Source organism: Tenrec ecaudatus, chromosome X (genome assembly GCF_050624435.1).
Source record: "Tenrec ecaudatus isolate mTenEca1 chromosome X, mTenEca1.hap1, whole genome shotgun sequence".
In the NCBI taxonomy this organism is placed as follows: Eukaryota; Metazoa; Chordata; class Mammalia; order Afrosoricida; family Tenrecidae; genus Tenrec; species Tenrec ecaudatus.
Window position 1 is genome coordinate 9,929,051 of NC_134548.1, and position 26,568 is coordinate 9,955,618.

At 47.1% G+C, this 26,568-nt stretch overlaps 1 protein-coding gene across 1 annotated transcript; it reads right to left on the bottom strand.

Moving 5' to 3' along the window:
• Nucleotides 1-130: 130 nt before the first annotated feature.
• GEMIN8 (gem nuclear organelle associated protein 8) lies at nucleotides 131-25,243 on the bottom strand. Its single transcript, XM_075538546.1, has 4 exons — nucleotides 25,118-25,243; nucleotides 17,039-17,165; nucleotides 14,183-14,639; nucleotides 131-537 (listed from the first exon to the last, which is right to left on the bottom strand). Exons 1-4 carry the CDS (start codon nucleotides 25,237-25,239, stop codon nucleotides 281-283), a joined length of 963 nt encoding a protein of 320 aa, XP_075394661.1. The 5' UTR covers nucleotides 25,240-25,243; the 3' UTR covers nucleotides 131-280.
• Between the last annotated feature and the right edge of the window lie 1,325 nt (nucleotides 25,244-26,568).

Sequence of the window (26,568 nt, forward strand, 5' to 3'; positions counted from 1 at the left end):
CCCCCAAAGGTTTCTGAGGAAGTCATGGGGTGGTAGAAGGCCTCATTTTTTCACATGTGGGTGAGCAGATTACTTTAACCACCGCACCACCAGGGCTAGTAAAAGAAACACGGCACACTAGGCAGAAGGTGGAAAACTTTAATGGATCAAACGCCACCGATAATATAACAAGACCACGATGGACAGGGAGGGGCTGGGGCTCAATCTGCCTCCCAGCCCTGCCACCTCATGGCTCATTCTCTGAGCGCTAAGGGCAGGGTGGCCGGGCCCTGAAGCCGCCTCAAAACTTCAGGGGAATCACTGGCCAATACTTAGGCCTCTTGCGATCACAGAGCTTGTTGAAGCTCAGCTGCACAGCTGCCTCCATGGCCATAATCTTGGTGGCACTATCCCCGTATAGACGTTTCATCTCGGCCTTGCGCCTCTCGTCAGGCCTCCCAGATGGGGGCTCCACCGACCGGTGGTTGGAGAAGTACAGGTCATGGTCGGCGTTCACATACTCGCTGAGACGTTCTTCTTCCAGTTGCTGCAGCCGCCCTGAGAAACAACCATGAGAGAGACGGGGTGAATGAGGTTTCTGCCATGGCCAACTCGACTCCTAGTGACCCTCTGGGACAGCATAGAACTGTCTCCGACGGTTTCCAAGGCTGTCACCTTTAAACAAGCTAATGGCCAGGTTTTTCTTCCGAGGAGCTGTTGGGTGGATTCAAACTGCCAACCTTTTGGTTCGTTAGCAGTCAAACTTTCCCTGTAACTGCAAGTGTTAACGGATTTTTAAAAAACCCTCACTGTTCTCGTCTGGATTCTGATTCATAGTGACGCTATAGGGAGAGCGGACCTGCCCCTGAGGTCTGTAACTCTTCAGAGTGGAAAGCTCGTCTTTCATTCTGCTCCACCTGGTCACAGTGGTGAGGAATCAATATGAGAATGGGCTGCATGTTTGATGCAATTTTTCTGTAAACCTAACATTACTCTGAAAAAAAAATAGTTGACTGAGACCACCCACCCCTCATCATCTGAGAAAACCCAAACCAAACTCCCTGCTATTGAGTCCATGGCGACTCATAGCGACCCTAAAGGACAGGGTAAGCACCCGTGGATTCCCAAGACTGTAACACTTTAAGGGAGTTGAGTAGAAAGCCCTGCCTTTCTACTGAGGAGCAGCTGGTGGTTTAGAACTATTGACCTTAAGGATCGCAGCCCAAAGGGGAAACAACTACACCACCAGCACTCCCCATCCTGGAGGGAGGGGAAAAAAAACTCAGATTAAAACACAAACCACCTGAGCCTCTCCTTTCCCTTGGGCATGCCCCGACCCACAGGCTGCTGGGCTAGCAGTGATGGGGCAGCTGGGAGAAATAAAGCTTCCAGCAAAATTCAGGGTTCCAGAGACAGTCCTGAAGCCCTACAAATGGTGGGCATCACAACTCTGGGAAAGGCACTGCCTTCAGACAGCCCGGCTAAGACAGGGAGTCCTGTCCTCTGGCCCTCCAGCTGTCTGCAAGTGGGTCACTTCTCACCTGGTACACCCTCCCTTTGCCCGTAACTGCCTGGCCTTGGGCAAATTTATATACCTCCCCCTTTCTTACTTTGAAGTGGGTTTTTCCAAAGCTACAAATGTTTCTTCCCCTCTCCTCTCTATTTTGAACTCTTCCAAATCCCAAGGCTATAATTTCTCATTGTATGGAAACTTCAAGATACCAATGAAATCATGCTGCAGCAGGTGCAATTTGGCCATGGAACATGACTGCGGTGTGTCTGCCAAGATGAACCAAGCAATAGGTAGCAGGACACACATCTCTGTCTACAGTTGCTACCAAGAGATATTCACGAAATAAGGAGTGAGGAAGGTTGGAGGGAGGTATAATGATACAAATCATGCTTTACACATGCACGCACACAAAGAGAATGATCAGTAGATTCATGGGTATTCTCCCCACTGCTACCTGGGAGGAGACACAGTCGTGAGCTCATCAAGTGCAAACCAGTTGCCACTGAATTGATTTCCCCTCCAAGTGTCCCCTCCACACGTGTCACAGTAAAGCTGTGGATGACTTTTCAGCAACAGATTGCCAGGCCTTTTTCCCATGGCACCACTGAGTGGTCTCAAACTCTTCAACCTTGTATATTTGGAGGGAAGGTGTTTTCAGTCTTTGAGGATGTTATTATAAAAACAGGGAAATTGAGTTATACGATCCAGAAATCCCCCTACTGGGTATATACCCAGAAGAGGCAAGAAACAAACCACGGCCAGACATTTGTGCTCCAATGTCCATTGCAGCACATTTCACAATTGCAAGGAGATGGAAATAACCTAAATTTCCATCAACAGATGAATGGATTAAAAAACTGTGGTACATACATACAATGGAATACTACGCATCACTAAAACGCAATGATGAACGCATGAAGCACATCGCCGTATGGAGGAAATTATGCTAAGTGAAGTAAGCCAAGCGCAAAAGGACAAGTACAACATGAGTCCGCTGACACCCCATCGGACTCGACTGGAGGACACTCCTACAGGTCAACAAACAGACCTTGCACTATTTACAGGTTTTTCTTTTTAAAATTTTTTCTTTTAAAAATTAATAAATTTTTTTGGTCCTTGGTTTTCTTTGTTATTGTCATCGTTGTGTTCTCTTTTGTCACTTTGTCTTGCTATGCCTTTTTTTGGTGCATATTATTAGTTCTGCAGGTCTATCTAGATAAAATAGGCTGGATGAATAGTCTGGAGGAGAAAGCAATGGGACCGATGGTTCCAGGTGGCCATGGGAGTGGGGGAAGTGGGGGAAAGGAGGTGGTATTTACCAACCCATGGACAAGGGAACAACTAGTGATCCAAAATTAGTGGCAAGGAGGGTGTGAGAGACCTGGTAGGGATTCAGCAAGGGCAATGTAACCGAGAGAAATTACTGAAACCCAAATGAAAGCTGAGCACGATAGTGGGACAAGAGGAAAGTAAAAGGAAACAGAGGAAAGAAGTAGGAGGCAAAGGGCATTTATAAAGGTCTAAATATAGGCATGCACATATGTAATTATATTTATATAGGATGATGGGGAAATTTATCTATGTGCACATATTTGTAAGTTTAGTATTAAGGCAGCATATGGACATTGGACCACCACTCAAGTACTTGCTCCATGCAAGAACACTTCATTCTATTAAATTGGCATTCCATGATGCACACCTTCCTGACACGATCGCTGAAGACAAATGTGTGCATAAGCAAACGTGGTTTAGAAAGCTGATGGTGCCAGGCTATAAAAAGATATAGCATCTGGGGTCTTAAAGACTTGCAGGTAAACAAGCAGCCATCCAGCTGAGAAGCAACAAAGGCCATATGGAAGAAGCACACCCGTCTGTGTGATCACGAGGTGTCAAAGGGACCAGGTATCAGGCATCAAAGAACAAAAAACCTTATCATTGGGTGCCCACCTTCCCGATATGATCACTGAAGACAAACGTGTGGATAAGCAAATGTGAAGAAAGTGGATGGTGTCTGGCTATCAAAAGATATAGCATCTGTGGTCCTAAAGGCTTAAAGATAAACAAGCGGCTATCTAGCTCAGAAGCAACAAAGTCCACATGGAAGAAGCACAGCAGACTGTGTGATCATGAGGTGTCGAAGGGATCAGGTATCAAAGAACAAAAAATCTTATCATTGTAAGTGAAGGGGAATACAGAGTGGAGACTCAATGTCCATCTGTAGGTAATGGGACACCCCCTTACAAAAGGGTCGCAGGGAGGCGATGAGCCAGTCAGGGTGCAGTGTAGCAATGATGAAACATACAACTTTCCTCTAATTTTTAAATGTTTCCTCCCCACCACTATCATGATCCCAATTCTACCTTACAAATCTGGCGAGACCACAGGATGTACACTGGTACAAATAGGAACCGGAATCACAGGGAATCCAGGACAGATGATCCCTTCAGGACCAGTGCTGAGAGTGGTGATACCAGAGGGTGGAGGGAAGGTGGGATAGAAAGGGGGAACCGATTATAAATATATATATATATATATATATATATATATATATATATATATCCTCTTCTCTGGAGGACGGACAACAGAAAAGTGGGTGAAGACATTGGACAGTGTAAGACATGACATAATAATATTTTATAAAGTATCAAGGGTTCAAGAGGGAGGGGGAGTAGGGAGGGAAAGGGAAAAATGAGCTGATACCAAGGGCTCAAATGGAGAGCAAATGTTTTGAGAACGATGAGGGCAAGAATGTACAAATGTGCTTGACACAGTTGATGTATGTATGGATTGTGATAAGAGTTGGATGAGCCCTCAATAAAGTGGTTTGAAAAATACACACATTAGGGAAACAAAAGGTCCATAAACTGGAGAAAGGTGAGTAGCACCACGTATATGGCCCTTTTCTGCCTTAGAATCTCTGTGGTTTGTTTTCACATAGGGAAATATGTGGATGAGCCAAACGACTGTCAAGCCCACTAAATGCAAGGTTAGCGTTTCCTCACCCGGGGACAGATGCGTCTCTAGGAACTGACGTGGTGTGAAGTGCAGAACTAAACCAGAGTCGATGCCTCCTGAGCAGGTGGTGCGAGGCCAACCCAGCTCTTTCCCTAACTTCCGTCATCTCTCTGCCACATCTGAAACTTCTGTGTGTAAATTCTAATCCTCCTAAATGAAACCCTGTTGGAAGTGGGATAGGAGCAGATTAACTATTTTCTAATTGGACAGAAAAAAAGGCCATTTCTAGACGTTTCTCTGACTTCCAAGGTAGCTTCAAAGGAGAGGGAACCAAATGCAGAGAGCTCAAGAAAAGTGGCCCTGCCTGTTTCTCATTCTTAGCTCTGGAAGTGAAAGGGCCAATAACCCGCAGACTCTGTACTGGCAGGGAAAGCCATAGTGAGGACAACTCTGCCTTGGGGAGGGGACCAGGCGCCACATTCATTTTCTCCTGTCTCCTTCCTTTGGGGAGTCAAAAGCCTGTCTTTTTATAAACTGAAGACTATGATAGAAAACCTAGTTGGCAGCTTTCCGAAGGAAGAGGAAATGAAAAGTGACTTGGGAAGCTGGACTTTGGGGTGGGCAGTGAGACTGGTTAGATCTGTTCAGAGCCACTAAGAGAACCTAGAGCAGTGGTTCTCAACCTTCCTCAGGCCGCGACCCTTTCATAGAGTTCCTCATGTTGTGATGACCCCCCCCCAACCATAACATTATTTTCATTGCTATGTCATCACTGTCATTTTGCTACTGTGATGAATCGGGCAACCCCTGTGAAAGGGTCGTTCGACCTCCAAAAGGGTTGAAAACTGCTGACCTAGAGGCATTTCGCACATGTGCTCTGCCTCCAAAAGTCAGACCAAGAGCAAATCTGAGGAAATGGCTGGGCAGGGGAATGGTGGGTTGACCCTGCCTTGGGTTCCAGTAAAGACAAATGCAATGAAATGACCTCTGCTTGGAGGTCCCCTCTTCTGATGGCTTCCATGGTTAACATCCCTCTGTCACTTTGGGGCAGACTCAGACCTTTCTACTCTGGCCCTCTCGTATTTCTCTTTCTGCCCAGAAGAAGGAAGCCAGCTCACCTGTAAGCCCCCCCCCTCAACCTTTTGCCCTCCATGTGACTCCCATCTGTCTGAGACTATCAGCAGCATCACCAACCGATTGAGTGAGACAACAGATGTATAGCTTCCTGTCTAAGTCTTTACTACATGCGGGAATCTGAGCTCTGGGAGGGATCCCTGCCATTGGGAGATGTGACTTCTTGCAACTTTTGCATGGCTAATTTTCTTATCCTTCTAATGTCACTTCTTCAGTGTAATATTTTTCTTTGCTCCCCTCCTGACAAAAAGCATCTCTCAGACAGTGAACATAACCACAGACTGTCAGAAGAATGAACAAATCTGCCTTAGAAGAGTGTTCCTTAGAGGCAAGGATTGTGAGACTGTCTCTTGCACTTTGGACATGTTGTCCCTGGGGAGGGACATCGTGCTTGCTAATGTGGAGGGACAGTGAGAAAGAGGAAGGCCCTTGATGGCATGACTTCAATAACGGACTTGAGCACAAGAACGACTGTGAGGGTGGTACTGGACTGAGCGGTATTCCATTCTGCTTGTACAAAAGGTCTCTATGGGTCAGGACTGACTTGACTGCACTGTGGTAGTTACATAAAATGTCAACTTTAGGGGTGGAATAACATTGAGGGGTGGAATCTAGCCTGTCAATGAGGCTACAGCCTGATTGTGCTTCCTTGTAGGCGTGACCTTCTCATAAGGAAGGTCCTGGGAACCTCCCCTTCTTCTCTCTCTGCTTTTACCACCATCCTGTTGGCGAGCCACTCAGATCTGCCTGAGCTCTGTGAGGCTTCCACCGCCCTTGGATCCACAAGCCTTTTCACCCACTGGCCTGTGATCTTTCTGCACAATGTATCATTGCATGTGGCTGCGTGTGTCTGAAGAGGGACTTGCGGACTTGAGTTGAACTGGGCTGGGATGTTTTCCTGATATACAATAACTTCTTGAGATAAAGTTCTTTCTTACACATATATGAGTGCCACTGGATTTATTTCTCTAGACCGCCGGGCCTAATACACGCACCTAACACCACCACCACCAATTCTAGAGAGAAGTATTTCCTTTCCCTGACAGCTATGGTTGAGTTGCTGTTACTACAAGGCAGGCCAGTGGCCCTCACTGAAGCTGAGTGACTTCTCCAGTTCATATTCAGCGAATTCTCATGGGCTCCTGACCCAGATCACCGACAAACTGTCAGTGGCTCTTAGTGGTAGCTGCACAGCATGACTGATCTGATTTGTGTCACTAAACTGCAATCTGGAAACTGTAGAATTAACAAATGTGTAATATATACACATATATACACACATATTTCATATATTTACATACATGTATATATTTCAGATTTATAATAGAATGTATTTGTCAATCAGATTTCTCCAGGGGTGTGTATACTCTTTCCTCCATATATATGTATATATGTATGTATGTATCTCTCTAGATGCTAGGTACTATGCTAGCAGGCCAGTCATAGGACTTTTCCAAAGGTAACCAAATTTGTAGCCCTGGTTGTTAGTTATCTGCTTGTCTTTCCTTCTCACCCAGGCTTCATCATGAAACTTTCAGACTGGACCTTACCCATTTCTGTCCCTCCGGAGACTGGGAGATAGTATGCTTGCCCTCACAGTTGCCTCCAAACACACAGGTGAAGGCCGAGCAGCCTGCTCCCAACACTGACAGGCACCTGGGTAGCTACTCCATGATGTCACTAAGTAGGTGCTCTGGAAAAACCATGTGGACACAAATGTTACCTTATTTTTCATAGACAACTCTTCCCTTGAAGACGCTGTTAAAGAAAGGTCAAAGTGCTGGTAACCCAGGAAGGGAGAAGCAGACACTCAAACCGCAAATGGTGCTGGGCAGAGCATCCTGTGGACCTGAGGGGCTGGAGGCCGGGGGCAAGTGGCACCAGGAGCTGAAGTGTTACCCTGATCCCTTGGCCTTAGGGTCACTTTGCCTTTACATAATCACACAGTTGAAAGAAAAAAAGAGTTCAAAGGCTATACTACAAATTTGAAAATCAGTGTGTTTCAGACCAAATGCTCTCTGATTGGTAGGGCCTCATGGTGACAGGTGACAACGGAAAATGTTTGTACCTCGTGACGACTTAGGAGACCCAGAAAACCTTGGAGTAGAATACATGCATGTAAAGGCCTCCCTAAATCTGCTTATGATTAATGGCTTCCTGCCTGTCAATGAAAGAAAGGGTTCTTCATCATGGGCAGTTTTTCTTCCTGTCAAAACAAGGGGAGGGCTCAGCCAAGCCGCAGGAGAATCCTCTGACGCCGGCAGAGAAGCTGGCCCATGGAATGTCAGGCATAATTGAACTGCTGCCCTGCAATTGGGAGTTCAGTCATTTTTATTGAAAACAGCTGGAGGGCTCAAGGTTTCCCAACTACTTTTTCCCTTGTAGGATGTTTGGCCCAAGCAATTTGTTTCCATACAAATGAGACATTTATGTCCTTTAAGATTCCAGCTTTAAAACAGGATTACTGGGCATGTAGAGTTAAAAAGTAAACAAATCAACTTTCCCTAGTCAAGACTATTAAGGTGAACCTTTACTGAGTCTCATCTGGGTTAATGGCAAGCAATTTTTGTACTTTCTGTCTCAATCTATACATTTCCATGATGTTACCAATGTGGAGAACGAGGCTTTCAACTCCTGTGAAGCATTACAATTTTGGAAACCCACTGGGGCAGTTCTAGCCTGCCCTATAGTTTAGCTATGAGTTGGCATCAAATCGATAGCAACTGAGTTTGTTTTTCTGGAATAATGTAGAACTATAGTCCATAAAAGAAAGAACAAGGTCATGGGAACTCATGTGGATGTTAACATACAGCCCTAAGACACTAATACTAGAGAATGTTACTTTCCTCCATTTGTCTAAGGGTAGAATTTCAACCTCGATCTGTGCTCGCCTATACTGACAGAATGATCTTACCACAACTGAAAGAAGTGCTGGTGGCACAGCGATTAAGCTCTTGGCGCATGGTTTCAGAGAGGCCCACAGTTCGACCCATCAGCCACTCTGGGAAAACGCGAAGGAATCCTGGAAACCCTCTGGGGAAGTTCTACTCAGTCCCACTGGGTGGCTGTTAGTTGGAATGGACGCTGAAGGAGCTGAGGGAAAGGTCCAACTTGATTTCCAACACCAATGCCTCACTCCCAGAACACAGGTGCTTACTAGAAGTAGGGCCATTTCAGACCCTGCCCGCCCCCCACCAGAGACATAGCTGGCCACTAAGCCAGAGACAGTCATCATTATCTTTCCCTCCCTCCCACTTGCACCAAGTTTTATCAGCTCAAGCACCGGATTCAAGTCTTTCCCAACATCTGAATGTAAAACACACACACATGTGCACGCACCCACACACACACACCATGCCCACTTGGCATGATTCAAAATTGAACTGCCTGACTTGGCTGAACACAGTGTCTGGATAACCTTATACTGAGGGGTAGTCAGCTGGGCCTCTAGGAAGTAGACTGAAGGCTCTGTGTGTGTGTGTGTGTGTGAGAGAGAGAGAGAGAGAGAGAGAGAGAGAGAGAGAGAGAGAGAGAGAGAGAGAGAGAGAGAGAGAGAGAGCGAGCGAGCGCAGGGGGACACATAACCTACAGAAAGGAGTTAAGGCCTCATCTACCCCTAGGGCCTTTGGTTGAGAAGAGCTCTAAGTCAAACCACCCCTAACCACTCTGAGAGGCTCTTCTCCTTTTTTGTAAAATTAATAATCACCCTGAAAGACAATGCTCTTCGAGGTGCCCTGTTTAATTTTATTTTGTCTCCCCTTCCCAACTGGGTTTCCGATCTTCAAGTCCCCGTTCCTGATCTCCCTCACACCTACCCCCAGCACACAAATGATATCTCTCCGCATGACTTGGGCCAGGGACAATGGGAATGCTTGTTTTCTGGGGGCCTTAATCGCTAATGGCGTGAACACCTTTGCCACATATCAGGCATATAACCTTGCAGGCTTTACTGATGCGTCTGCATGACTAAAAAGTGAGACTCTTCTCACCCTGACAAGGCATGTTTTCCCTCAGAAAGAACTGAAAACAGCTGCCCTGAAAAACGTCAAAACTGCCTACTGTTGACGTTTTGAATAACGGAAATGTTTTATTAGGAAATGACGGCATCCACCCTAATCACAACCATGTAGGCTCCCACTGCACAACGGGAGTTCTTTATTTGTCCTGGTGAATGGTTTGTGTTTCTCCCAGTGAGATAGCTTCAATTAGAGACTGCTGAGAAGGGCAGTTCTCACAAACAGAAACATCCTGTCCAATGGAGAGGATCTGATACTGAGAAAATGTTACACAAGCCCCAAGAAGATGAAGGCTGGCCTGACATTCGTGCAGCCCTGGATGTGAACAACAGCGAACAATGACAGGTTTCAAACGTGGCTCCGCTCTCCCTGGCTCATGCTAACTTGTAAAACTGTGCACTTCGTGTGCAACACAGAACATGAACGAACTGAATCACTAGCTACTGGTGGTTCAAAGAGAAAAGCAAAACAGGAAGCCAGAGCCCAGGGGCCAGCGTGTCTCGGCCGGCGGTGTCACAAGCCTCCGGGTAGAGCGTTGGAATCCCCCAAGGTCCTCATCCTTTCTGCCTTGGGAATTCCATCCTCCCATTGCTGCTAAAATCAGCTGGAGACTGTCCCCACCACCTGCCATGCACTGGGAGTGGATTAGCCCCTGGCAGCTTCTGCCAGCCAGCAGCGTCACCTGCAGCAAGAAGACAGCAGACCAACTGGGCCTCTCCACCCTCAGACAGACCATCCCATTTCCAAGGCAAGAAGACTGAGGCACAGAACACACAAGGTGAGTGGCCCTGGGGAGGATAAAAAAGTACAGCTAGTGAATGCTGGGGCTAAGCTTGGACCTTGAGATTTTCAGTTTTGCCTGGTGAAAACAAATGTTAATAACAAATAATGTTAATACCAAAAGTTACGGTTAAATGGGAGGAGTGCCAAGATCTTGGTAAAATTATTCTGGCTGACTTTCTCACTAGCTCACAATAAGACAAAGGCACAAGGCATTTTCTTCCCAGAGATGGCAAGAACCTGTCTGCTTCCTTGTGGCGCCCGGTCCCAGATTGCATCTGGGATCCGAGAAGATTCTCTCAGTGATGATAATAGCACTGTCTGGAGCTGTGAAGCAAAGGAAAACAAGAAGCAGTTTCGGGATGATGGCCAACATGCCATTCATAAAGTGTAGAAAATGCTCCGGATCGGACTGCCTTCATCCAACTCCCGCAGAGTAACAGCCAAGCGAGAACCTTGTGAATATGACCTGAAAACCGCTGGTTGAAGACTTATAATGGCCGCTGATATACTTCATCTAGTCATTCAAAAGAATACTCAATGGCAGGCACAAGCCAGGCAATGGGAAGAGGTAGGGCTGGGAGTGGTTCATAGCCAGACCTGGATGGACCACTACTGCTTGTTTCTTTTTCTTTCTTTTTAAAAAAATAATTCTATTGGGGGATTATACAGCTCTTAGCACAATCCATACATCCATCCATTGTGTCATGCAGATGTGCACATTTGTTGCTATCATTTTCAAAACATTTTCTAATTGAGCCCTTGGTATCAGCTCATTTTCCCCCTAACTCCCCCACCCACCCAAACCCTTGATAATTTATAGATTATTTTTTTTCATGTCTAACACCAATTGATGTCTCCCTTCACCCACTTTTCTGTTGTCTGTCCCACTGCAAGGGGTTATATGTAGATCATTGTGATCGGTTTCCCCTTTCTCCCCCCACATTCCCCTTATCCTCCTGGTACCACTATTCTCATTATTGGTCCTCAGGGGCTTATCTCTCTTGGATTCCCTGTGTTTCCAGCTCTTATCTGTACTAGTCTAGCTGGATTTGTAAGGTAGGATTTGGGTCATTAATAGTGGGGGGGAGGAAGAATTAAACTAGAAGATAGTTGCACGTGTCATCAGTGCTACACTGTACCCTGACTGGCTCTTCTCTTCCTTGTGACCCTTCTGTAAGGGGATGTCCAATTGTCTACAGATGGGCTTTGGGTCTCCACTCTGCCCTTCCCTTCATTCACATTGATGTGACTTTTTGTTCTAGGTCTTTGATGCCTGATACCTGATCCCATGGACACCTCATGGTCACACAGGCTGGTATGCTTCTTCCATGTGGATTTGGTTGCTTCTCAGCTAGATGGCTGGCTGTTTATCTTCAAGCCTGTAAGACCCCAAATGCTATATCTTTTGAAAGCCAGGCACCATCAGCTTTCTTCACCACATTTGCTTATGCACCCATTTGTCTTTAGCGATCGTCAGGAAGGTGAGCATCATGGAATGCCAGTTTAATAGCCCAAAGTGTTCTTTCATTGAGGGAGTACTTGAGTAGAGACCCAGCGTCCATCTGCTACCTCAGTGCTTAACACAGAAATATATGGACATAGATCTATTTCCTTATCTTTATAGATATATTTACATACACACATGCCTATATGCCTATATTTAGACCTCGATAATTGCCATTTTCCTCTCCTTCTTTCCTCTATTTCCTTTTACTTTCTTCTTGTCCCCTAATGACAATATTCCTGCGTAGGCACCAAATACACAGAGAGGACCATAGGGCCAGCCCCACCACAAGACATGACATCCCTCACAGACCCATAGCACTTTGAGGAACAACACTGGAGGCACAGTGTGAGAATTGTGCCCAATCTGACCCCACCACACCAGGGCGAAATACTAAGAACATGGAACAGAGCAGCAAGTGGAGCAAAGCAATGAAGTCCCCAGGGAATACCAAAAACAGACGTTGGGGCCAGGGAGTGGCACCCCATCAGACTCAACTGGAAAATACTCTTAAAGGTCAACAAACTGACCTGTAGCTATTTGTAGGCTTTTCTCTTTAAAAAAAATTTTTTGGTCGTTGTTTTTGTTTAGTTTTGTTTTCTTCTGTTCTGTTTTGTTTTTGTGCTTTGTATTGTCTCTGCATGTCTATCTAGATAAGATAGGTGGGATAAACAATCGGGGGAGAAAACAATGGGATCGATGGTTCCTGAGGGGTAGGCCAGAGGGGGCAGCGAGTAAGGAAGTAGGTGTTAATCCAACTTAGGGAGAAAGGAACAAGTGATCTAAAATTGAAGGCTGCCTGGTGGAGCTTGATCAAGGACAATATAACCGAGAGGAATTACTGAAACCCGAATGAAGGCTGAACATGATAGTGGGACAGGAGAAAAGTAAAAGGAAATAGAGTAAAGAGCGAATGTTTCTTTATTTTCATTTCATCCATAGCTATTTTTCCCCTACAAAAATTGAATAGCTGTCAGGTTTACAGAGGCGAGCTTCTACAAGTTTGTGGAACAAGCTTTCAGTTCCACTTTCAAACGAACTTTTTCATGCCCCCTTGTCTTTCAACTCAGCAGGTCACACAAGATGGTCATATGTATGACTGGGGCTGCCATCACAAGGACCACGCTAAAAGTGTCCGTCTTGGGAGGGGAAACCACGTTATGTCTACCTTCTGGGCAGGCTGACAGAAATCGGGCATCCCTTGATCAAATCTGCTTTTTCTTCAGCCTGCCCAGCGGCTACGAACCTGATCCAATGCTGACTCTATCACGTCCAATTCTGCTCCCCATGGCTGTATACTTTGAAAGAAATGTAGTCTATGTGCAATAGAAAACACTGACTTAAAAAGACTTCATGGGAGGGAGACATTTTCTAATATGCATCAAAGGATGCAACCCTTTAATCAAAGGAAAACCAGAAGTAGCAACTAGGCGAGGAATAGCACGCAGAGATACTAATGGGCACACAGAATTTAGACAGAGTGCACTGCTCAGTTCTGGCACTCAGGGAGGTGATCAATAAATGCTAGCCCGCTTCTACTAGGGAAATACAGATCATTTCAGCCAGAAAAGTCATGCTGCCATTCCCCGGCATCCATATAGAAAACTCGAGGTGAAACATTAAGCAACTAGACCTCAGTAAGAAAGAGGGTGAGAGTAGACACTGGTCAGAACAGGGAGAGGCGAGGGGAGTTGCGGGAGGGAAGCATCTGTGAATCTGGCAGCAGCACGTCAAGTGGAAATAGTCCCTCTCCATGCTCCAGAGAGCGCACTAGGCCACTCGAGTCCTTTGAAGCAAGTTAGGAAGAAATTCTAAAAACAGGAAAACTCCTGCTTTCTGATTGAAGCTTGAAGACCATTATGACCTCCATTCTCTAACCCAGGGGCAGAAGTGCCAGGCATGGCTCTCTCCCGTCAGTTGCACACTGCCCTCTGCTCTGTGGTCCCGCCGGTGGGGGTGACCCGGCAGTCATAGGGGAAGTCCTAGTGTCAGGCTAGAGTCTGAGTCAGTCAGTCCTTACACCCTGGTCCATGTCTTCCAAAGGCTGCATGTCCTCATCTGTGAAATGGATTCAATATTTTGAGGGGCTATTGGACACCCCCCGCACCCATGCATCTGGTTGAAATCAGACAGTCAATGAATGGTATAAGTGCAAGCTTTGTCCTCGAGCTTACCACAAAACAACAACAAAGTCCTCTACTGAAATCGCTCTAGCAGCTACCATCTCTGAAGTGTCTGGTCCCCACACGAGGAGTGCGGTTGCTGTATGAGGGAAGAAAGAGCAAGGGCCAGACTTACGTCGCTCCTCTTTGTGCCGCTCGGTCTGCTCAAAGTACTCGCGCAGCTCCGGGGTGATCTGCATGTTGCTCAGGTCGCACTCAATCTCCTCGTCTGACTCGCTCACCATCTTCCCCTCTAATGAGAAAGCTGCCGTTTCTCTGGTGCAGGTCTGGAACTGAGCGTAGGCACGTGGGTGCTGCCAAGACCCCCAAGGATGCAACTGTGCACCCTGGGGGCTCTGGGGCCCCGAGTGAGGGCCGTAGGAGGACCAAGGACATTCACTTTTCTCAGCAGGATTGCTGTAGTTTAGAGACACAGCAGAGAAGTACCACATGGGATTGGCGTAGGATTCTAGAGCCTTCCTGTAAGCAAGGCGGTGGTTCTGCAGCCAGGCCATTCCTTGGTAATAATGCTGCCAATATCTCTCATAGACCGGATGGAGATACCAGGGGTCAGAGTCCTTCCACGATGGCACCTATGAGATGGAAGGAGTAGAGGGGAGATGCCATCCAATGTTTCCTCAGCTCAGCAACAAGTATTTCCTGAGGACCTCCTCTGCCTTGCTCTCCCTGGGGATACTGCCAGGACCAGACAGTGAGAGAGACGTTACTCACCCTTATGCACCCTGGCTCTGTCAATACATGGCAAGAGGCAACACAGGATAGTCAGTTCAATGCCAGAGCACACAGAAAAGGGGGCATACACTCAGGATTTGAGATACAGTCCAGGGAGAGAGACGGGCCCCAAGTGTGTCATCTCAGCCCTCTCTCCGACTGAATTAAGTGACTCATTCCGCCTGGAGCATCCTCCCTGCTAACCCCAAGTCCCTGCTGACCCAGCCCCACTCAAGTGTACCCCCTTTTCCTTATGAATGAAAAACCAAAGCAGCAACAAACTTAAGTTTTCTGCCATCTCTGAGGGTTCCGAGTCCCAGAATCTAGGACAGAACCAGTACAGGGACACCAGCTGCTTACTGCAGGTATGAGCGAGGCATGCAAAGCCCAGTTCCTGAGGTCACCTCTTGCCAGGCCCCAACTTCAGGCCCACAAGACCCTAGCACCTGGGTAGGACGATGTGGTTTGAAAAAGAGGGACCACCACTGTGGTATGCTTAGATGGGCCATGGGACACCACAGGAGCTGGCAGTCAATTACTGGTTTCCTATTGAAAGTAAAACCTATGAAAATCCTTACATCACTATGGAGTAGCTCACATCTCTCTATAAAAAAGGGAGCCCTGGTGGTGATGGGGGTCAGGCTGTTTGGCTGCTAGGTGCAAAGTCAATGGTTTAAACCCACCATCTGCTCCTCAGAGGTAAGATGAAGCTGTTTGCTTCCATCGAGATTTCGTCAGGCAAACCCTATATAGGGTCTCTGTAAGTCACCATCGACTTGATAGTAAGTGGGGTTTTATCTAATGTTGAACAGGTTTCAACGGAGTTTCCAGACTAAGACAGTCTAAGGTTGTAAGGCCTAGCAATTGACTTCTGAAGACCGCTCAGTGCAAACCTTGTGGATTACTATGGGCTGATCAGCAACTAGGGATGGTGCAGGGCGGGGCAGCACCTGATTCAGTTGCAATCAAGGTCACTGTGACTTGGGAGCTCACTGGATGTCAGCTGATGATAAGTATACAAAAAATAACACACAGAACACAATCTAAAAATTTATAACTATTTAGTACATTTATGAATCCTCAATCCTAGGAGCGCTGGTGGTCTAGTGGGTTACTTGGTGGGTTGCTAAATGCAAGATCAGCAGTTTGAAACCACCAGCCTCTCTGCAGGAGAAAGATGAGGCTTCCTACTCCTATAGAGTTATATCCTCAGAAATCTACACAGGGCAGCTCTACCTCGTCCTTTAGGGTCACTAAAAATTGGAATCAACTTGATCGCACGGAGCAAGGATCCTCACTACATGCCTACCTAAACCAATGCTGGCTTTTCCAACACCGAGGAGAAAACATCTTTCTGATTCATCGCAGCTTTTGCTGTATCTGGGCCTGGGAGACGCTATTCTAAAACAGAACTCTTGTCAGCCTTGGTTGTGCCCTGGGCTTTCATTCTAAGTGGGCCTCTTTTTGCTTTGGGATTTGACTGCAATGAGTCTCTCTTCATGGTCACCATCTCTTTCCTCTTTGTAGAAAACACACTGGTCCTGGGAGACATATGCTGAGTGGTCATGCCATCTGCTTACCAAATAGGTCACCTCTGCCCAGAGCAAGGTTCCCTGGCCCTTACCTACTTGTTTGTTATTTATGGGTTGATTCGCATGAAATGCCAAAAGTGAGTTTCATCTGTAATATAATCTAGTCAGATTATTCCCTCTCCCCACCCTTTGCATTCAGTGGTTCAGAGCTACTAAAACCCCAGCTTACATCCGCATGTACCTTTCCAAAAAAAGCCTCATAAGGAACCCTGGGGATGTATTGGGTTACTCATTGGGCTGTTAACCATCAGGGCAAGAGTTCAAAGCCATCAGCCGCTCTGCTGGAGAAGCATGAGGCATTCTGCTCCCGTCAAGAATGACAGTCTCAGAAACCTACAGGGGCAGTTCTAGTCTGTTCTGTAGGGTCTCTAAGAGTCGGCACCGACTCCATGGTAGCGAGAACGAGAGTCTCAGGGTCGGTGAGACCAAAGCACTAGGCTACGTGAGTTTGTGCACACAGCTAGCCGAGGGCTGGACACTCTGGAAAGCAGATGCTCATTCACTTAATGTCAGGGTCACAAGCAAAAAATCCCCCAACCTTGAGAAATACACTTGAGTTCTCTGGTTGGTAATTTCTACCAGATGGTTGGCTACAGTTAAGGTTAAATATCCCGAGGGCGAAGTGACCACGTCTGTCTTTTCCACCATCGCCCACCAGGAACACTCACATTTGTTTCCAATTGAGGAAGCGTCCCAGCAGGGTATCTCCAATAGGGCTGTCCATACATTTGCCTCAACGGGGCCTGTGCTTTCCATTTCCTGGTCTGCATTCTGGAGCACGGCAGTGAATGATGACTGGAAAGGAGGTAACAAGTACAGGGAGGATAAAAGTGTCAAGTAAGCCCACACTATTTTAAAATGAATGTACAAGTTTAACACATGAGATTTTCAGTTGGCCTGAAAATCTGGCACACTGCTCTGAGAAGGGCTCCCTGGGCTACCTTACCCCAATTCATAGCCACACCGCTGGGCTGGATGGAGAACTAACCCATCGGGGTCCCAAGGCTGCACATGCTTACAGGAGCAGACTGCCAGATTGCCACAGCTTTCTCCCGTGGTACAGCTAGTGGGTTCCAACCGTGGACCTGGTGATTGGTAGCCGATGTCTTTCACCATGGCACCACCCAGCTAATGAAGCCTAAGAAGGGGCTTGCCACTCGGAGAAGCCCACTGAAGTGGTAGGAAGAAGCACACAGCCACGTGGCGGCTGTAAGGGACCATCTGTAAGTGGCCACGTTTCATTCTCCTACGATGATAGCCAGTAGTGCTTTCTAGGAGCTGCAGCGCAGGGTGCCATTTAAGTGAGCTAGCTCGATGTGCTCTCAGGCAAATGTTTCCCAGGGGAACCAGGCGGCCAGGAATGAGACTAGATAGGCCTATGAGGCAACAGGCCACTCTACGGCAATGAAGCATGTTGAATGTCCAGTTCTATACTTCCCACAGCACAATGACTGGCTGGTTGGTAGGACGATCACTGCTCCAGAGCTGGGGAGTCTGCCGACTGCAATGGTGTCACAATTAGTCTGGTGACGGAACAGCACTGCAGCTCGCTCTGCAGCCACAGACCGGTCTTGGCTGTGAAGGTGGTAGGGACGGTATTCTGAGAACCCGAGGGGGGATCTAGGTTGCTCCACTGTGCAGAGCTGAGAGCGTAGGCCCACTGAAGTGTGATGGCCACGTGGCCCAGCTGTCAATGGCTCTGCTTCATGCAATGGTTAAAGTGCTCCGCTGCTAGTCAAAATGTCAGAGGTTGGAATCCATCAGTTGCACCAATGAGAAAGATGTGGCAGTCTGGTCCTAAAAACATTTACAGTTTGGGAACCTCACAGGAGAGTCCTACTCTCTTACAGGGTTGCTGTAAGGACGTAAAAGCAGGTCAGTAAATAAGGAAGACTCAAGAACATTTGAATTATTGTGTTGGCAAAGAAGACTAACACACGAGGACACGTAGCCTTCTGAAGCACTGCAGTCCCTACAGACCTTCTCTCAGCTATCCTTTATAGTGGAACCGATTTAATAGAAGGAATTTTAGGAGGATATTCCCTTGACAAAGCAACCTTAACCCATTAATAATAATAATAATACTGACAGTACCAGGAATTGCCAAAAGAACAAATAGATCTCTCATGGAAGAAGTACAGCCAGAATTCTTTGAAGCAAGGATGGCGAGAGCTTATCTCACATGCTTAGGACATGTTATTAGGAGGGGCCAGTCCCTAGAAAAGGACCTCGTGCTTGGTGAAGCCAAGGGGCATTGGAAAGGAGGAAGACCTTCTGCCAAGATGGAGGAACCACAGTGGCTGCAACCATAGGATCATATAGAATTGTGAGAAGGCGCAGGACTGGGCAGGGTTTCGTTCTGCGGTCCCTATAAGTCAGAAAGGACTCGATGGCAAACGATGACAGCAACACGGGTTGGCAACAGCTGTGGGTTTGGTTTTGATTTAGGTGGTTTAAGGGGGGAGGGAGCTTGTGGTAATATGAGAAGTATCCTATACCTTTGACTCCCCCCCCTCCCTGCCAACTTCTAATTGCTGTGGCGTCAACTCTGACGCATGGCGACCTCTGTATCCTCTGTAAAAATGTGCTTTGTGGGGCTTTCAATTGCTACGTTTTGGGGAAGTAGATCACCAAGCTTTTCTTTGGAGGTGCCTCTAGATAGTCTTGAACCATCAACCTATTGGTTAGCATCTGGAGGCTTAACAGTTTGTACTGCGCAGGGATTCTGATGTCTTTGACACAACAAACACTGTAGTCAAAGGACTGGCACAGAAGGCACAGGAGGTAGGGAAACTGAGCACTTCATGAGCATAAGAGAAAATACAGGAAAATGATCCGCACCGAGCAAGGAAAACCAATCCAAAGTGTTTGTACCAGAAGCCACTCAGTCTCAGCCCAGTATGTCTGATGTCTCTAAAACACATAAGCAACACTGCTAAGGTGCTGGACTTTCTGACACCCAGGCCACCAGGTGATGCTGGATTTATGGGAATGAGGACGGACCATCATTCCACCTGGGCAATGCTCTCGTCATCATTCTGGCCACCAGGGCACTTAACATCAGATTCCCACAGGGTGCAGCAGGCTGACTCCTGGGGCTGGGAAGTCGCATGTACTCACCCCCTCCTCCCCTCGGCGGCTTCCTGAATTTCCATTCCCAAACCCCTTGAATCTGGGAATCAGATCCTTCCACATATGTCCAGTAATATAGTTCAACCCCTATAATCCCAGAATATTCCATTAAAAATAATTCTGGAGAATTGAGGACACACAAACTAGTTACTTTCTCAAAACTCAAGATAGGGTAGAGAAAACCACTTTTCAAAGAAGAGCAGCTTCCACGCTGTGGTTGGCTTGCTCTAGAATTCTAGTGCGGCTTTTCTTATTCTGTATCAGTAACTTTTTCTGTGCAGGGCCGGATAGCAAACATCTGGGCCACATCTAGTCGTGGTCACACAGTCTAAGGGCTTTTCTTTGCCTTGTTTCTCCTTCAATGTTCTGAAAAGCACTGCTAAGGCCACGGGTAGTATAACAACAAGCTGGGTCAGCCTGGGCCCTCTGTTGTTCTAGGCTACCATGCTCAAAAAAGAGGTAGAATAGCATCATTCTTCTCTTTCCACTTGGCAACATGGAGCGGACCTTGGCGATTCCTACATATCTCGTCCATTGGTGGCTTGGAATAAGAGTAAGGAACAGGAAAACTGTGACTATGACCAACAGCAATCCTGGCCACCAAACTAAACTCGGTGCCACTGAGTCAATGCCGACTCATAACGACCATATAGGACAGGATAGCACTGCGCCTGTGGGTTTCCAATATGTGACTAGAAATCCCAGTCATTCTCCCTTAGAACAGCTGGTGGTTTCAAACTGCTGACCTGGAAGATCACAGCCCAACGTGTCAAGGCTCCCTATCCTCACTACTGGTTCCTAATATTTGGGGTTAAAAAAAAAGTTTCTCTGACTAAACAGACCATGGTCTGCCAGAAGAATGAATAAACTGTCTTGGAAGAAGTACAGCAGAATGTTCATTGGAAGTGAGGAGGGCAAGACTTCATCAAGTACATTGAGCATGTTAACAGAAGAGACCGATTCCTGGAGGACGTCAGCATGCTTGACAGTGTAGAGGGTCAGTGAAATGGGGGAAGGCCCTCCATGAGATGGACTGGCACAGTGGCTGCGACAATGGGCTCCAACATGGCAATGATTATAAGGATGGCACAGGACAGGGGTCACTTGATTTTGTTGTACACAGGGACGTGATGAGTCAAAATCGACTCACTGGCATCTAATAGCAACAACATGGCCAAGTAGGAATCGTGGGTCTTTTCTTAAAGGGCTACATAGTCATTTAAAGGTTTAAGCACATTCTTGCAGAACAGCACCCATTAGCAAGTGGTGATCATGCGGCGCCTCTTGATTTCTAACTGTGGCCTGCCAACTGCCATCAGAGGAGCGGGAGACAGTTCTAAAGGTCTGCTCCCTGGAAGAAGGAATTGTTTTTCCCCTGCTAACCCCGTCAGTTAAATCCCAAGGCAGAGTGAGAACCAGCTTGAAAGTGGGGTCCAGGCAACTTTTGGAAGCTGGTCACTCTTTCTAGACAGAAAGCTTAAGGATCTAACAAAAGAAGAATGCCTGTGGGTCTGAATAGACAACATTTGGACTGATCCTCACCTCCCAGAGCCACCCTCTCAGACCCCAGCCCCTTCTACTAACACTGCTTCCGGCATGCATGGCACATTCCAATTCCCTTTGAATACTATTTATTTTTCCCTGCTGTGCCCCTGCCTCCAGGGGACAGGGTGTCTTCTCTTCAATGGCCCAGCCTTTGTGCGCCAAACAGCAACTTTTTGCCTGGTGAGCTGGTGGAGAGCTGAGAAAAGGGACTGGCGATGTCAGGAGGGCTGGGACCCACAGCCATCTGAACTGGGCAGCCGTCCCCAGCGAGCACAATGGCAGCACAGTCACTGGCCAGCTGAACCCAAGCTAGGACAGAGACCGAATTCATTGTCCGGTTGTCCACAACCTCCAAAGGAGGAAGGGGGAAGAAAACAGGGCTGAGGTCATTCACTGAGCACTGCCGGGGCCCATGGGCCAAAGACAGGGGCCTTCAAGTCCTGAGAGATGCCGTTTCCCAGCCAGCCAGTCTCAAAACGCGCATTCATTCTTCAGGGAGCCTGCACTGCGCCTGGAGGACAGAGGCTGAGAGGCATACATATACATGAAGCCGACAAGACAAGAGCAGTGCAGTTTTCTGAGGATAAAATGCGACTATGTCCATTCAAGTTACTAAAAAAGTCCACAAAGGAGGAATGGGGCTTTGTAGCAAGGTAGTGACATCACCCATATGGTTTGGATCGCCCCATTGATATCTGTATAAATAGAGGATGTGCCATTGCAACCAGATCAATGGAAGCACACAGTTCCCCCACCCCCAATGCTAATGCAGACACTGTAATAGGACCCTCCCCCTACTCTCATTTTCCCCTGTGAAGAAATATCTATGTTTTCCAGACTTATGACGTTTAAATACAGCGCAGGACAACTCACTTGCTTTTGGTTAGATACTTCTTACTAGGCAATCACTGAAGAAGAGGTGCAGGCCAAAGCCCCGAGAACAGAGCCTTTTTGAGCTCACTGGATAGGCAAGGGCATCTAACTAGGGCCCGAATTTAAACAATTTCAAGGGAGGTGGACGGGAGTCTCTGCTGGGGATGGCGCCGAGGAAAACACAAAGGCATGGGAAGCAATATGCACCCCAAAACAGGAGTTAGCCACAGCTCAATGGAATGTTCAGGCAGTAATAACAGAGATGTCTTTGGAAGATACCTGCCCCCATAACTCAGACATATTATATAAAAGATGAGGCCTGCAGGCTCATGCGGCCCATAGTCTTATGGGCACCTCGGGCCCCCTGCTTGCTGATGTGGACATTCAAGACGTTCTAATAGCCTTCCTCAACCCTGAGAGGCCTAAGCTCTACCTTTGGGCTGGTCACAGGCCTCTGCAAGTGCATTTGCCACCATCTTCCCAAAGTCTATACCTCCTCATTTACTGCTGGGCCACCTAACCCACTGCCCTCTATTCGGACAGCAATCTCACTGGACAGAGCAGAACTGCCCCACCGTGTTTCTAAGGCTGGAAGTCTTTGTGGCACTAAATAGCCACATCTTTCTCCCTTAGACCACCTGTCTGCTGAGTTTGAACTATTCAACTTCTGGTCAGCAGCCCAGCGCTTAACGACTGTGCCACCATCGATAACAACAGGAGATCCCCCAAACCAGAATTGTATTTCCTTTCTATTCCTGCAACCCCAAATCCTCCCCTCCCTTCATTCTCTGGATGTCAGCACAGTGGCCTACAGATAGATGGAGAAAGACTGAATGTCCCCCCACAACGTGTCCCCCTGACAAATGACATTCCACCCACAGAAGGACATTGTTCCAAATTTGGGCAAGTGTGACAGATTTGCGAATGGATTTCTTTGCAAGTTCTCCGAATCCCCATGTGACCAGAGTTCGAATCAAGCGTGAAATATGAGGCCACACAAAAACTAAGTTAGCGGGACTCATGATCCCCCGGCTGGGGACGGGACAAGTGAGGACACCATGATACAATTCCAAAGAGGAAAGAGAGCAGTTCACTCCAGCGCGTGCATCTCCTTCAGACTGTGACCAGCAGGGAGACTGGGTTTAAGAACAAAGCAGGCACTGCACGGGAAGAGCAAATCAGTACATCCTGAATCGCCCAACGCAATTAAGCCCACCAGTTGGTTTGGGAGACAGTTCAAGTCTTCCCAGGTCCCCAGGTCCACAAACACAGGAGTGGCCACCATGGAGAATGAACACAGCACGCCCTATGCCTTTGTCAGCTGTGTACTTAATTCCTGGGAGGCATGGATTTGGCCATCTGCTTCTTGAAATGCCGTTAGTTTTCCTTCCAGCATAAAATGAACTACCCTTTCTTGTCTGGAGAGCTCTGATGGCACAGTGAACTAGTGCTGAGTTGCTAACTGCAAAGTCAGCAGTTCAAAACCACCAGCTGCTCTGAAGGAGAAAAAGGAGGCCTACTCCCATTAAGAGCTAGTCTCAGAAACACACAGGGGAAGGTCTACTCTGCCCTATTGGGCAATTATGAGTCAGAACTCCATAGTAGTGAGTTTGGTTTTGGCTTCTCCTAGGTTGTTCATGGGCATCTCCCGACAACACCCTCTCCTTTGACCTCCATCCAAGAGGACTGGGGGAGTGGGAAGGTGAAAATCTAGTAAGTCAAATGATTCTCAAAGGCCTTAAATCTTTTCCTGCACAACCCGAAACCAAACCCACTGCCACCAGGTCAGTTTCAACTTATAGTGACCAGACAGAACAGGGTAGAACTGCTCCCTAGGGTTGCACAGGCGGATAGCCTCATTTTTCTCCTGTAGAGTGGCTGGTAGTTTTGATCCACCAACCTTGAGGTTAGTAATGCAACATTGACCTACTGCACCATCAGGGTTACTCCTTTACAAGAAGGAAGCATTTAAATTCATTACAGTATCTTTAGGCCAAGATATTTTTCACTCATCCCTCCTTTGTTCAACGATAGTTATGCTTGTCCAACTGTTTTTTCACCGGATTGTCAATTGTAGAGAAGTCCATCCAAGAGTTCTTTATAAATAAACCCTTTACCCTCCACTCTAGCCTTATTTACTCACCTCCTCCCTCCACTCCCACCCCTCTCATAAATCTAAATTCTGATTCTGGGAGGATGAACTATATCCTTTAGCATCTGTAAGTGAGTTTTGGGATGAATGTTTCCCATTGGAGCTGTGGTTTATATACTTCCTTAGCACAGCAATGGACACACAATGAGGGTTGGTCCATGACTGTAAAATGGCTTTCAGCTGGCCTTGTGCAAACCTACTAACCATTGCTCTGCTGGTACTGCCATCACATAGGGGCGATTGCTGAGATACTGTAGAGGTGAAATCATATTTTAAAACCTCCACACATTTAATGGGAACCCTGAGAGTAAACTGCCCCAGAGGTGTTATTTGTGTTATTAATCTGCAGATTTTCATGGAATATTTTTATTCCATGAAAAACTGAAGAATACATAGCTTTGCTTGTGAAAGAAGTTTAAGAACCATCCTTGTAAAAAAGACCATTCAGAATCAGGTCATCTTAGCCAAAAGGCTCTTAGGATTTCAGGGCTGACAGGCCCGTCTCCGCACGTACCCCCCTGATGAACTCTAGTTCATCAGAGGAAGTAAGGTGGGCAAAGACATGGCTTGCCTCCCCAAGTAAGACGCACAGATGAGCCCAGGTACCACATACTCTCAAGAGATCTTCCACCCCACACTCTGCTCTTCCACAGAGGTCAAAGTGCAAGGGCAAAACAAGAAAAGTTACAAGTGATTGAGCAGGCCAGTGACCCTGATACACTCCGAGGCAAGGCTGGGGTCGCGAGAATAGAAAGGAAATAAGATTCAGGATTGGGGAAATTCCCTCCCTGGGCCGCAATTTGAGAGATTCTGATTTCATTGGTCTGGGATTAGAGCCAGGCATCAGAATGCTTAAAAAGCCACGCAGGTGATTCAATGTACGCCTGTAGAGTATTAACCAGGAACTCCGGCCCATCTGCGGCGGCAAACTGAAAAATAAATCAACGTGGCCGCTAGGACGCTCAACTCTTCCCGCCTCCGAAACCAGGGGCGTCTAGGTTCCTCCCTCACTCCCGAAAGGAACCCCAGTTGTCCCCGGAGTCACCTCGTAGGGATGCAGCTTGCAGATTCCGGGCGGTGGGCGATCAAGGACCTAGTTTTCAGTGGGAGGACAGGGTAAGGCGGTTGCCAGGGTAACCAGAAGTGCACTTCCGGCTCAGGCCGCATGAGTGTGACGATACCGGAAGTCCCGCCTCTCTCCGCGGAATCCAAGGGGCGGGGCAGGAAGTGGGCTCAGGAGGCAGTGGCTGCGCGTGCGCAGACTGATGGGGCGGGATGGGAAGACCGACTTTCAATCTCCTCCCTAAGATTTCTTATTCATTCCTTTGTCTCAAGTCTTTTACTGTTACTATTATTTTCAAACTAAAATGGTGGGTGATAGTGGCCTTCTGCAGTTTTGGAAGTTAAATTTACCCAGCTATGAGTGTAATCCCAGTGCTTACTTTACTTAACCTATTTGGGTCTTGGGTTTCTCACCCATACATTGTGAATAAAATCTAGTGCACACATGGTGCATTAGACTCTATTTAAAAATTGTCAATATTCTTTATGCCTTCGTCATCTATGGTACCTGCCCTATTAGCAGCCCAGGAGGTTCAAGAACCAAGCATCAAGTCCTAGAATATAAATCCAAGTCACATATCTTTTATGGGATAAGAGCTCCAAAAGGGCCCTTAGGGTTTTCCACTTCAGGAAATTTATCCTGAGAAAGTAACAAATGCAAACAGGATATTCATTGCAAAATTATCTCAAAAGGAGTGAAATTGGAACCACTCTGTCTAACAGCAGGGCTAGCTAAGGCAGTTAGGCTCTATCAGTGTGTGTACTATTTTTATACCATACTATTTCCAGACTAGGTGCCCTGGTGGTGCAGGCTAAGTGCTTGGCTGCTGTCCAAAAGGTCAGCAGTTGAAACCCACCAGCTATGTCACCAGCTTTCCTCAGGAGATCTATGTGGCAGTTGGCTTTTGTAAAGATTCACAGCCTTGGAAATCCTCTGGGATGGTCTCACTCAGTCTTACAGGGTGGCTACCAGTTCATCCCAGTTACCCTGGAGTTGAATCTGATTCACGGAGACCCCACATAGGGCAAAGTACAACTATGCTCGACCATGGGGCTTTCCATGGCTACTGTTCTAGAAGAAAATTGCCAGACCTTTCCTCCAAGGTGCGCCTGGGTAGATTTAAACCTCCAACCCATAGGTTAAGCAGCCTGGCGCATTAACCGTTGGCACCACTCAGTGACAACCCAATGAAGTACTATCAAAAGAAAATAAGGCAAACCACTTGCCATAAAAGAAACACACTCAAAAAGATGATGATCAAAGACTACAGTCTTCAGTATAGATTACACCACAACACAAAGCAAACAACAAGCAACTTCGTGATGACAGGAGAAAGGTATTAGGCTATTCGTTCTGTTACTGTCATATAGGCTCAGAAGAGTGACTCCAAAATTCTTTTCTCTCACACACAATAGTATGATTGCTAGTAGTCC